The 13,924-nt window shown below is 44.8% G+C and overlaps 1 protein-coding gene across 2 annotated transcripts in view; it reads left to right on the forward strand.

Annotated features, from left to right (window-relative positions):
- ATAD1 (ATPase family AAA domain containing 1) overlaps positions 1-6,512 on the forward strand; it is a 57,544-nt gene extending 51,032 nt beyond the window's left edge. For both annotated transcript variants that reach the window (XM_030334191.2, XM_030334190.1), the window contains exons 9-10: positions 2,815-2,948; positions 4,786-6,512. In XM_030334191.2, the coding sequence (XP_030190051.1) occupies positions 2,815-2,948; positions 4,786-4,906 (255 nt within the window). In that variant the 3' untranslated portion in view covers positions 4,907-6,512. The remainder of the gene's footprint in view (positions 1-2,814; positions 2,949-4,785) is intronic.
- Positions 6,513-13,924: the final 7,412 nt, after the last annotated feature.

The following is a 13,924-nucleotide window of genomic DNA, read 5'->3' on the forward strand; positions in this document are numbered from 1 at the left end:
CTTAAACGACTGAGCCACCCAGGCGCCCCTCTTAAGTAGTTTTTTTAATGTATGGAATATTTTATACACAGACACAACCTTATATCCACCACCCGGATTTAACAGGTGATCTTAACATGTTTGCTTCCCATGTCCTGCAGTCACTGTCACTGGTAGCCCGTTGTCCTGGCAGGTAGTGGAAATTTGTTTCGTGGTTGTGTGTGGTGGACACGTGATGCGTGTGCAGGTGTAGGTTGTTTTTACTCTTCCGTGAGTTTTACAAACTGTAGAGAAATTAGATTCTTGCATGTCTGGTGCCGTGTGTTTGTGCACATGTAAGAAGGGTTGTCAGATACAAGGGAGCGTATGCTTCCCAGGAAGAGAATAGACAGGTCTGATGATAATCAGAAGCATGACGAGGTAACATGCACAGAATGAAAGAAAAGCCCCCGGGAACAGATTTACAACCCTGTGACCAACAGGGGACCAATATCCAAATTATACAGAAGCCCCGTAGTGAGTTCGTCATGTTTTCTGTTGTGTACATCAGATCACAGGTGCTCACTGTAACTAGAAGTGCTTACTGTCTGATCCGTGAGTACGTGATACGGGAGTTCACTCGAGATTGGGACTGTCAATCTCGGGGGCTGTGAGTTCGAGCACCATGCTGTGTGTAGAGATTACTTAAGATCTTAAAGAAAACATCTCCCAGTATTACTGTGGATTTGTCCATCTCACTCTGTCCTTACGTTCATTTCTGCTGTATGTATTTCAGGGCCATATTTTATTAAATGTATATCAGTGCAGAATTGTTGTATTTTTCTGATGTATTATTTTTTTATTATTTAATGATTTCCATTCCAAATTGTGTTGAGTAAAAATCTATTGATCTGATGAGAATAGAACTAAATTAGCTTTCCTTTGGTTAATATTTGCCTTGTCTGTCCTTTCTCAATCTTTTGTTTTGAACTTTTTTTTTCTTTTAAAACTGAACACCAAATCTGTTTTATTTTCCCCTTGGACAGGGTGTGACCATTCTAAACCTCAAATTAACTGCATTTTGGTTTTTTATACAGTCTAATGGACTTTCACCAGCCTAGCCTATTTGCATTTGTGGGGATCACTGATAAGCTTTGATTCATTCTTCCTTATTCTAGTACTTTCTATGTATTATGCTTTTTGTTTTTTGCCCACCCACCCCCACTCTTGTGTTTCCTTCCCTTTTTTCCTCTTCTTCTACTGTTTCGGAAGTTACACATTCTCTTTTTATCTTTTACTGGTACCCTTAAAATTTTTTTACATATACCTATAGTCCAGGTTAACACTATTTCCTCCCTCTTCCCCCCTCTTCCTGATACTATAACTTTACTTCAAATGTTTCTGCATGGATGTTCCCTGTCTCACATGTTCTGTGTCTCACATTTTAGTTCCACGTTGTTTCCCCACCCCAAATTTTAAATGACTGTTACTGTGTATGTATTAAAGCTTGCTTGCTTTATTTATTAAAAAATTTTTTTGATGTTTATTTTTGAGAGACAGAGTACGAGTGGGGGAGGGGCAGAGAGAGAGAGAGAGAGGAAGACACAGAATCTGAAGCAGGCTCCAGGCTCCGAACTGTCAGCACAGAGCCCGATGTGGGGCTCGAACTCACAAACCGATGGGGGCTTGAACCCACGAACCGTGAGGTCATGACCTGAGCCGAAGTCTGATGCCCAACCAACTGAGCCCCCCAAGGCGCCCCTATTAAAACTTATTTAGTTCCGTGTTTACCATTTTTTTCGCTTAGCTCTACTGCCAGCCCCACACCTACCTCCTGCGTTCACTTCTGTTCACGAAGAATGTGGGTATCTCCTCATTCAACCCCCAGTTTTAGAGATGAGGAGACCAGCGTCGCGTGAGGTCACAGTTGCAGAGCTGACTGTAGACCCCACACCGTCTGGCGTCCCAGTCTCGTGCACAGTTGCCAGTGTTACTCAAACACTGGGGCTTACCCAGTGGGCATTTAATAACTCATAGAGGTGGCATTTCAGGTCGGTGGAAGAAAGTAAGTGTTGTTAAGGCAGATGGTTAGCTATGCAGGGGAAGAGTTCGGCTGGACCTTAACCACAGCGTGTCCACGGCCCGGCTCTGGTGTGACCTTGGGCAGTGTATTTAAGCTCCCTCAGAACAAGAACACTGCCTGGCAGGATCCCCTGAGACTAATTAACATGCAGAGTGCTTAGCGTGGCGAGTGACACATATGCATCATCTAATAGAGGGACGTCGTTCTTGCTCATTTTCTCTTCTCAACCTACACGGAAGCCTAGTGTGTACTCTCTTAGGCCTGCCGTGCGCCCAGGACAGTGACCGAAGCTTACACGACCGGCTCGGCCGTGTAAGCTCATGTTGAGGAACGAGACTATTACGCTGAGTGTTGGGCTGGTAAACGCAGAGCGTTGCGGCCAAAGGGCAAGCGAGCGCCCGTTGATAGGTTTGCTGTCATGGACCCGGGACTTGATGTGGGCTGTTTGCCAAGAATGGTGAACGCAGTCCTGCAACTCAGGACCTTCCTAAGAGGCGCCGAGGAGAGTCCGACAGTGTTTGAGTGTCTGTTCTTCCCTCTCGCTTCATGATCTATCGAGTAAGGCTCTATTTAATACTCCAGTCATAATGGCAGTTCATGACAATTAGATTTCAAAACTCCCGGTTTTACGGCTGAAGGAAAAGTAGAAACAAAGTATTTTTGCATGATTCTCCTTCCACACTATTCCAACATGCTTAACATTCTTTACGTGGAAGGACAGCGGCCAGATCATGCTCTGCAGCACTTTTCACATTTGTGTTTCCTCGTGAAAGGTGGACAGGCACGTGGACCTGCTGGAAGTCGCCCAGGAGACGGACGGTTTCTCAGGTAGTGACCTGAAGGAGATGTGCAGGGACGCCGCCCTCCTGTGTGTCCGGGAGTATGTTAACTCTACGTCGGAAGAAAGGTATCATCTCCTATTTCTCAGACCCTTTTAGACCTTTCAGGGTGGTTTCCGTTATTTTTCTTTACAATACCAACTCTGCTTATGGTATAAAAGGTGAACTTGAATTAACAATCTCCCCAACTTTATGAACTGCCCTTTTTTCTTCCTAAAGGGAAGTTCTGAAAGCGAGTTGGGGACGGGGGTTGCGGGGAGGCTCTGGAAGGAAGAGGAAGAAACAGAAGCTGCACGTTTGCCAAAAATCCCCGCACTGGGTCACAGGAGGCCGACGGCAGCTTAGGCTTACTTACTCCTAGGAAAGAGGGTTCTCTAGGATTCCCGGACTGCTTTGCACTTGAAAGTCCTAGTTCCATTTCCTGTGCTCTTCCAGGGATTTCCCACGTGAGTGGGCCTGCGGGCCATTGCTGGGGATTAGACTTCAGTGTGTTAACAGTAATGCGTGTGCTAAACAGACTGTTGTCACTGGGGCAAACTTCACTCGAAAGCAGTGTCAGAGCACGAGTTTGAGAAACCAGCTCTGTGCCCGGCTGTGTCAGCAGAGACGCTAGTGAGCCGGCTCAAGTCCGCCCCCACGAACTGTGTCCTGCAAGGACCTTTCCCAGAAGGCCGCTTGCCCTGGGCCAGCCTAACACTGCGTTTCTAAGCGTCTTTTCAGAGTATTGACCTTCTGATGAAGAGTTTCTGTAACTCTTAGCACACTGTTGTACTTTGGGGCCTCATGTTGAATGAGTTCTCCGCCTCTGGCCCCTTTTTCTAAGGCCTCCTCCCTCATCCGCCGCCAAGGCTCTCTCTCCAGGAGACTTGGATTTGCTGGTGGTGCCATGTTCTTAATGACCATGTTTTTAATGACGGTGCATCGCCATAGCAAGCTTCACCAAAAACTCTTTCGCTTGGTGTAGGAAGAAAGGTTAGCTATGTTTGCCCTAGTTCCGCACCTGCCTTCAGTGCTCCCTGGGGCCCTGTTATGGAGAGGCTCACTTTATTTATTTGTTGCTGGATTACTCCAGCTCCCCTAATGCTGATGCTGGGAATACTTTTGACCTCTGACCGGAGCCAAGAGTCTACTTGCCAAAGGTTTTTATTCTTGTGTATAAGAAAATGAGGAGAGGAGGAGAAACAACTTATGAATATGTTTTGTGTGAATAAGTTACATTAATAAAGAAAGTCCTATTTTTCTGCTGTCCTCAAAGCCTTTGAAAATTTTATATGTCAGGATGAAAAATCTGGGTCTTAGACTTGGCTTATCGTAACTTTTTCCCTAAATGTTTTTTCCTAAATGTTTGTAAATTACAAGGAGACATCATATATTGGATTTTGTTTTTCTCATTATTGAAAAGGGAGGTTTAGGCTAGTTGGTTTTTATTAATAGCAAAGAATTTTATTTTTAATTTGTCACATGCTAAATATGTACATGAATAGATACCCAAGAATGCTACTTTTAATTTCAGTTTTCATGGGAATAATTTTTGATTCCTTGATGGGAATTCTACGCCCACATAGATAAACTGCACACCTTTATCTAATATTTCCACGTTGTGCCAACATTCTGCATTTGGTTCTTAGTGTGAGGTATTTGGTTTTCATGACCACATCTGCAACGCTGAGTTACAGCCGGCCATTTTGGCCCCCTCCCTCCCAGCAGCCCGTGCTTCTAAAAACATCCTCCCCAGCTTGCGTCTGCACAGAAAATTCTGGAAGCATTCACATGAAGCTCATAATTGTGGCTGTCCTTGGGGGTCTTAGTTGGGACAAAGGTTTCATTTCTTAATCTCAGGAGGATGTTTTAGGGAGGTGTATTTGAAAGTTATTTGACCATCTGGCGGTTTTGTCTGTGTCTTAGCCGCGATGAAGATGAAATCCGGCCTGTGCAACAGCAGGACCTGCATCGAGCGATTGAGAAGATGAAGAAATCCAAGGACGCCGCATTTCAGAATGTTTTGACACATGTTTGTTTAGATTAAGAGTAAAGATCATTTGTACAGTTCAGTGTGATCTAGTTTGGTGCACTCTTATCATCAGTGGAAATAGAATGAAAACAGGAATGTCCTTCACGCCGTGAGAGAGTTAAATGTTCACGACACTGGTTTTATACTCTGACTCCTAAGTTATTGAGATGTAGTTGTTCTATAAGCGGTGTTACTACTCGTCAGAAATCATGAGGAGGAACAGTCTACTCCAGCCTGAGTGCGGGCTCGCGTCTGACCTCTGTCTCTGGACGCTGCGGCCTCAGAGCATCTAAGCTGGTTTTAAAGTAACGATTTTTCGAGTCATTCGTGGAAACAGGGATGTGGGTAAGTGCTGGTTTCTCGATACGTGAGTGAGTGAGTGAGTGAGTGAGTGAGTGAGTGAGTGCGTGTGTATTAAATGTATATATTCACACATTTTATATTGATATTCTGTAGATATGTTTGAATACGGAAACTTTTTTTTACCCCAACTACTGAATCAAAAAGTACCAAATAGTGTACAGCAGAACTAAGATTTCTGGTCGTGTGTAAAGGTACAGTGATTCAGCCATTTCCAGCTATCACCTGTGTCCGCTTTCGTTTTAAGTTGAGCATTTCTCCGCAGTGGAATAGTCGGAGTCCGCCACGTCTCTGCTTCAGAAGGGGCTCCACTATTACGCTGGTCGGAAAATCCAATAAAAATACTTGATCAGTGATCAGCATTGAGTGGTTGTCAGGCATTTGGGTGATCGACACGGATTTCAAGTCCTTCTGTAAGCACACTGAGCAGAGGCCTGTTTTCAATTGATACACGTGAACGTGGTTGGAGGAGCCTTTCCAAATGGCTTTGAGAAACTACAGTGCCATGCAGTACACATCTGTGACTTTTCCTTCATTTGATGGAACGTAGTTCTGTTGTAACCATGGTTTTGTAATGTTATTTTAAAGTTATGTTTTTTAATTATGGTCAAATATAATTTGGTCATCAGAAATGAAATGATAGTTTAAAACAAGTAGCTGTTGCTAGCTGTGCTAAAAATACTCATTTTGTGACTTTAATTTTTAAAGTTTTCTTAACATATTATAAATTGTGCCCTAGTTAGTACAGATACACACGTCAGAGTCCCCATATTGTATCCATAGTCATTCGATGCTGTGTGCCCTCCATAGGAAACATTTTTTTTTGTCCAGAATTTCACTAACCAGAATTCTGTTATAGGCCCTTAAACACACCGCATGAGGAAAATGGCACAATATGGTCTTGAGGTGCCTTCTGTGAACCATCTGAAAGATTAAATTATGCTCCATATATTTTTGTTTTTATTGTATTTCTTTGAAACTCTTCAGTCTTCATTCGTGAGTCATTAGAGTAATTTATTTGATAGTAGGTCTCTCACTTGAACCTGTTGGGGAGTTTATTTGGTTGTGCGAGTAGCGGGCGGGTAGAGATTGCGGAAAGCACTCTGGACGACAAAAAGCAAGTTTCGAAAACTGTGAAGATGATTAAAAATTGACTGCAAAACACAAGATATCAAAAATAAAAAGTTTCGTCTCCCGTTTTTAATAACTATATTATACGATTATTTTATAAACATACAATAAAGAGGTCCCTCTTTATTAATTTTTCTCCACTTGGTCTTCTTCCAAAGTTACAAATCTTCTGGGGGTTTTTTAGTTTAGCAACTTGCATTTGGAGTGTTTCATCTTGCTGAGTAGCTTTCACACTTCGGTAGCATGCAATCTCATGTCTTATCGTTATTTTGCCTTAGGATGGATTTCAGTCATCATTTACTCTGATGGCAGACTGGTGTAAAAAAGAGGTGATCTATCTCTCATGTCCTTTCTTTTTATCTTAAATTCAGAGCATCCAGTAGTACAGTTACTAAGTTTATCATGGTTTTAATCACCGCGTGAAGTTAGGTCCCGTCAATCGTGACTCATCCGGGCATCTTGGGGCCTTACAGTAGTCGAGGAACCTTCTTTCTGTCATTTCGGAGAACTTTTAGTGTCACAGAATCTGTGCTCGCTGTACACGTGCATTTGACACAGGTCGCTGGGCTCCAGGTTCCCGGGTATTCCCTCGTGGGCGGCAGTTACGCACGCCGGACGTGGAGTTGGACGGCTGCCTGTGGACGTCCAGGTGGCTAATCCAGGCTCCCTGTGAATTAACCCTGTGCCTGCGCACTAGTCCCCTAACGTCTCTGAGCCTCCGCTTCTACGAAGTGGGGCTGCGGTGGCGCCCACCTACGGGGTGGTGTGAGGAGACGGTGCGTGTAAGGCGCTCAGCACCGGCCCCAGAGCAGTCCTCGCTCAAATGCGGGCCGTCACCGTATTCGCTTCTTACGTTTACACGCTGACGTGCGTATCTGTTGGCAGCCTGAAGTTTGGAGCATTCTCTCTGCTTACTCCACCTGCAGAATCCCCAGGCCCGTGCTCTGGGGATTGAGATAGAAGTGATCACCTGGGGGCGCCTGGGTGGCGCAGTCGGTTAAGCGTCCGACTTCAGCCAGGTCACGATCTCGCGGTCCGGGAGTTCGAGCCCCGCGTCGGGCTCTGGGCTGATGGCTCGGAGCCTGGAGCCTGTTTCCGATTCTGTGTCTCCCTCTCTCTCTGCCCCTCCCCCGTTCATGCTCTGTCTCTCTCTGTCCCAAAAATAAATAAACGTTGAAAAAAAAAAAAAATTAAAAAAAAAGAAGTGATCACCTGTGTGATGCTTCTGACACCCTCGTCGCTGGAAGACGGCTGGTGAGTCTGGTGTGTCTCACACTCTTTCCGGGCCTTTCTGCGGAGAGTTCGGGAACTCCATATTGGAAGCAGCTCAGTATCTTATGATTTCCTTTGCTTCTACCTCTCAGCTGCCAAATGCAGGACAACCCAGAACCCACCATGCTGTCAAGAGCTGGGTGGGTTCATGGAAATATGCCACGTGGACCAGAATGACCTAACATTACTTAGCAGCTGCACCTTAAAGGTTTGGTGTTCCAGGAGGGTGGCTCAAGCCTTGAGTAAGCCTTGAGTGCCTCCCTTGTTGACGGGGATTTTTTTTTTTTTTTTTTTTTTTTTTTACCGGCATTGTGTTGTTTGTAGACAAACATTACAACTTTCTTCTGGATAAAGAAACTAAAGCAGATGATATTTATCTCTTAGCTTTTCTCAAGGTCAGAATATTGAATAGAATTCTGATATCCTGAGCATATATCCTGCCCTTGAAGCCATAGAATCGTTCCATGTAGAGCTGACAAATCTTCAGAGGGCCTTCATTATTAAATATGTTGTAGACCGAGCCATGAAACAGTTCGCTAATCTTGTCAAAAGTTAAAGCTCTGTTTACACGTGTCGGTGGAAGTTACGCCCTAACTCACCACTCCATGAAACTACCGAGAAGATGGACAGCACGGGTGCCAGATGTAAACGAGATTGGCCCTACACGATCACTTACTCATGTAAGAATAAAACATCCTTAGTAACACTGGTGTAACTTCTAACACTGTCAATACTAACAGCACATAAGGTCTCATTACTAAAACACTCTACTGGGGGCGCTTGGGTGGCTCAGTCAGTTAAGTGTCCAGCTCTTGATTTTGGCTCAGGTCATGATCCCACGGTTTGTGGGCTCGAGCCCCGCGTCGGGCTCTGCACTCATAGCGCTTGGGATGCTCTCTCCCTCCCTCTGCACATGTTCTGTCTCTCAAAAAAGCATTTTATTCTAAATAGAACACTGGACTGGGAGTACATTTTTGTGATTGTCTAATATTTATAGTTCTCTGCTTGAGAATGCTTTTAGGTGTAGGTTGTTGGGCTTTGAAATACAGTTGCAGTGAATAACGTTCATGCCGGTGTGGAGTGTGTCATGATAGTTTGTGAGTTTGTGAGTCATGATAATTCAGTTCAAAACCAGAGCCAAAGCTCTAGTTAAGTAATTACTGACATGCAAAACTTAGAACTGAGAATAGAACACTGTGTTGTGTTTGGAAGACGGATAGCTTCCAGAAATTCTAGGAATGACCAAGATACTCAAATGGGGGGTGGTGATACATCATCCAATAAAACAAATTCCTGGGGCGCCTGGGTGGCTCAGTCGGTTGAGGGTCCGACTCTTGACTTCAGCTCATGTCATGATCCCAGGGTTGTGAGATTGAGCCCCTCGGCATGCTCCGTGCTGAGCTCCGTGAGGAGCCTGCTTGGGATTCTTGCTCTCTCTCTCTCTCTCTCTCTCTGTTTCTCTCTCTCAAAACATATCTTTGCAGACACATCTGAGGGAAACAGGCATTGTCTACTGGGCCATAGTCCTGGTCTTGTAAAGAGTACTGGTTAGGTAACCAGACAGCTGACCTATGCAGTGAAGAATTCACTTGAAAGGGTATGGGGGAGCTCAGGAGCTCAAAAGGAAGTGAAAAACTGGACTTAGGGAGCATTCAGCTCTTCATCTTGGCTCAGGTCACGCTCTCATGGTTTGTGGGTTTGAGCAGGTCTAATCAAGAATCCTGCTTGGGATCCTCTCTCCATCTCTCCCCCACACTCGCTCTCTCTCAAACTTAAAAAAAAAAAAAAAGTGGACTTAGAGGACAGAAAGCTCCAGAGTGGTTTTTTAACTGGAATTGTTCAAGAATCTTGCTTTTATTCCTCTGCTGGGTTAAATGAATCCTGTTTATCTTTAAATTGCCCCATTCTTGAATCCCGGAAGTGATTCAAAGTCCTGGAAGTAGGTGTGCAAACCCAAGTCAAAGTCCCTGTCGGCAGCCATGGCGCTTTGAGAGAATGAGCCTCCAGGACCCCTGGCTTAAATGGCTTGAGGGCAAGGATCTGGATGTACCACCTCCTCACGACTAAATGCAACAGACGGCAGGATTTCAACCAAAGAAAAGTGAGTACTGTGGACCAGGTGGCTGGACAAACACATGACAAGGACCAGCTTATCGCACGATGCCATAGGTACGAGCCAAATGGAGGTGATCCTGTAACCGGAGGGGGCCTGTTGAAGTGGGAGCCGCCAACACTGTGGTTGGAGTGCACTGCACTGTGCGGGCACAGCCTTTTGGGGACCGCGTGCTCTACTCGCCCCTGCTGCCAGAGTGCCGCCTGGCTTGTCCGGCGTGTTAGCTGGGTGATCTTTAACTTATTCCTGATTTTGTTCCAGATCACAGGTCTAAAAAAAGGACACTGGAGACAGAAGGATAATGTTGGGTTTTGTTTTATTTCCAAGGAATGCAGACCTCTTCCTCTGTGGGCAGTGAGGGTGAAGGCCTGGTCATCCCGATCCCAGGGCCCGGGTACGCCGGGTCTGGGCTGTCGCTTTCATAAGATGGGGTGGCCGGGCTTCGGCCGCCCCTGCCCTCTCCTGCAGCAGCCTCTTGATCTTAGCGGTATTGGAGATGGGTTGGGTGGGAGGTGTGAGGTTAAGATGTTCATGGCCCTGTGGACTCGGTTCTGACGGGGTCCTGGCGTCCAGCCACCATGAGGACGCACAAGACTTGAGCTCCTCTTTCACCATTTGCTCTGCAAGATGCCAGGAAGGGGGATCATCTCGCCAAGCAGTTTATTTTTGAAGGTGATGTGTTTGTAGATTTTAGTCAGTGACGTGAGTCTTGGTTGAATTCTCATCCCTGCAAAGTCTCTCCATCTAAGGCAGGCCTGCTTTTCCATACACTGCATCCAGACTGTGGAGTCTCCTCCCCAGTGTATGCACAAGCACCGAGGCGCCCCGCTCACCCCTGAGCGGCTTAGCTCTCTCGGGAAGGCAGTTGGCGAATAATCCTTGTAGCTACTGTTCTTGGCGAGCCTTGTAGAAAAACCTTATTTTTATTTTGCCCGGCTTTTTTCTTGCCGCCCTGGGAATGAAGGTCTTTCACGCCCTCCTACGTTCTAGCAGAATTCTAACTCATGTGAAGTTCATTTCCAACTTTATAGGTTTCAGTCCCAACCGTGAAACTTTTATATGTGGAATATAATTATATATGTGTGTGTGTGTATGTGTGTATATATATATATGTGCCATGTATATGTATGTATATATACATATATATGTATATATATGTATACACACATATATGTATATGCATATGTATATGTATATATACACGTATACATATATGTGTGTATACATACGTATATATACACACACACACACACACACACACACACATATATATATGGCAGTATAGCCTTGGGCAAAATCTGTTTCCTTGAGCATCTGTCTCCTTATCTCTAAATAGGAATCCTAACGTATACCTCCTGGGATCGTTTTAAGAATCCTATGGAAATGCTTTGGAAGTTAGGAAATGAATATGTCCGCCGGTCATCGTGTGCTTAGGAAAGTCGTCTCCCATCTCCCACTTCCAGGCCTCTGTTTCCTTGTCTGCACGGTGATGGACGTGCTGAAATGGATGTCTTTACATCCGCATCCCAGCTCTCTAAGCCACACACTGTGGCAACGGTGGCCATGTTGGCAGACAGATGCAGGGCTCTCGGCAAGGCTGACCTGCCCATCAGGGCTCCGAAACAGGGTGGCCTAGTCAGCTACTGAAGGCTGTCAGCATCGGTGAACACACTTGCTCTAACAGGCACAGATTACAAAATACGCCATTATGTAGGCGGGTTGGAGACACTTCTGTGTGCCTGGAGTTTGTGTGTACTAGACTTGTTTCCTTCCGGGACTCTGTTGGAGCTGTAGCTCTCTCTGATTGTTTTATAGAATTCCTTTTCCCTTCTGAGGATAGGATGGGTGTTACAGACTCTTTAGTGGTTCATGGAATCAATATCTTCCATAAATGTAGATTTTCCTTGGTGAAGACACATGAAAAAGCCAGTCTCTTAACAAGTTCATAATTCCAGGTTGATACTGGAGTTGTTTTCATGCAAGTAGCCCATCATTATTTCAACCTGGGCTGAGCTGAATTTTGCCTTTGAACTATTTATGGAAAGCGGGCTTGTGAAATAAATATAAATCAAGATTTTTCTTTCCACGTAAGCATGTACAATGCAGTACAGTTTGTAAGAACTGTCACATTGTTTTGTGAATGAAGTGCACAGCAGGTTTAAACCTCTGGGAAAAAACCCAAAACCAACCATATTTAAGAACTTTACCAAGTAAAGCATGTATTATGGATGCCAGCAATCATTAATACATATGACATTAAAAGAGCTGTGTCCATCCGTTTGTGACTTACGTGTTTGAAAATGATAAAACTGCATTACTTTAAAAAACATTGCATAATTTATCTTACTCATGGAGACTGGCCTTCCCTGCAATTAATCCAAATTAAGAGGTCTACAGGAAGGGTAATAGGCTGGGGTGGGGTGGGGGGTACCTTGTTACAAGAGAGAAACCGTTGGTAAACTCACCGCCTCCCCTGAGGGGCCCCATAAGAAAGTAGGATTTGTATATTGTGGCTAATAAATCTCCAAACTCTAGCCAATGACCCATTTATGTTTGGTAATATCAATATAAGTTCCATAATAATTTCATTTATTTTCATTAAAATAGTTTCCAACATAAGCAGAAAAGCCAGGCAGTCCTCTGGCGTATTAGCCACCTGCTTGTATATCATTCTCAGCATTCGGTGAGCAGGCACTTGAGTGGCCCGATAATGGTTAATATTCATCAAAGAACTAAGTGCATCCGAGGGAGGAGAAAAATCCGTGGTTGTCAATACCTGTGTATGGCTCATTCTTGACAGTTGATGCATTTTGGTAGTGAGGAAACGCTTAGATAATGGAACCTGTAGCAAAACCTCAGGCAAAAGCTGCATTGTTACTGTTGCATCCAAACTTCAGACGTAAGAGCAGTTGGTGGTCTGGTGCCCATCTAATTTCTGATCACCTACTGTCCTGTCAGGGAATTCTGAAGATCAGTACCAGACCTGAAAGCCGTGTGACAGAAAGGAGAACAAAGAAAAAACGAAATCCAACTTGGTGTTCTCAAGTAACCGAGATCTGTTTCTTTGTGCCAGGGAGGATGGGTTGAAAGGAAATCCTATCGCCTGAGTGTTGACGTACAGTAAAACCTTGGTTCAAGAGCATAATTCGTTCCGGAAACATGCTTCTAATCCAAAGCACTTGTATACTGAAGCGAATTTCCCCATAAGAAATAATGAAAACTCAGAGGATTTGTTGCACAACCCAAAAACATTCATATAAAAATAATTACAATACTGTAATATAATGCAAAATAGTAAAGAAAATACAAAGAAAAATAACCTGTACTTACCTAGTTCTACCTTTGAAGACCTTCGTGGCTGGTATGAGGGAGACTTAGAAGAGAGGAGGGTTATTGTGTAGGACAACTTTCACTATCACCAACGGAGTCACTGCTATCTATCGACTCAAAGGAACCTTTTTCTGCACGGGGCCATTGTATACGCTCACGTGGATGCTGACCACAGTGCAGAATTAATAAACTCTTGTTCATGTAACTGGCATAAGGCATTAGAGGAAAGGGTCTCTATCTGCAGGCAGCCTGACCTAGAAGGAAGCAAAGCATTCCTAAGCTCACTCTTGTGGGGAAAAGCAAAGGACTGTCCACAGGTGCTTTGAAGTGACAAAAATACACCAGTGCCAGTTGTGGGCACCTTCCAACATCCTGAAAAATCACTGATTTCTGCCAAACACCACAGCCTGAGACCGAGCATCTGAACATGGGAGATGATCACCTACAATCCCAGAGAGAGAGAGAGAGAACTGGCTCAGTTGTGATCACGTGATGTTTGGTGTCACAAACGCCTCATATCACAAGACATCGCTCATTTGTAAAGGTAAAACTTATTAGAAATGTTTGCTCATTGGGGCACCTGCGTGGCTCAGTTGGTTAAGCATAGGACTTCAGCTCAGGTCGTGAACTCCCAGTTCTTGGGTTTGAGCCTCCCATTGGGCTCTGTGCTGACAGCTCAGAGCCCAGAGCCTGCTTCAGATTCTGTGTCTCCCTCTCTCTCTCTCTGCCCCTCCACCACTCATGCTCTGCCTCTCTCTCTCTCCCTCTCTCAAAAATAAGTAAACAGAAAAGGAAGGGAAAGAAAAAAGGAAGGAAGGAGAGAAAGA

This window comes from Lynx canadensis, chromosome D2 (assembly GCF_007474595.2).
Source record: "Lynx canadensis isolate LIC74 chromosome D2, mLynCan4.pri.v2, whole genome shotgun sequence".
Lineage (NCBI taxonomy): Eukaryota > Metazoa > Chordata > Mammalia > Carnivora > Felidae > Lynx > Lynx canadensis.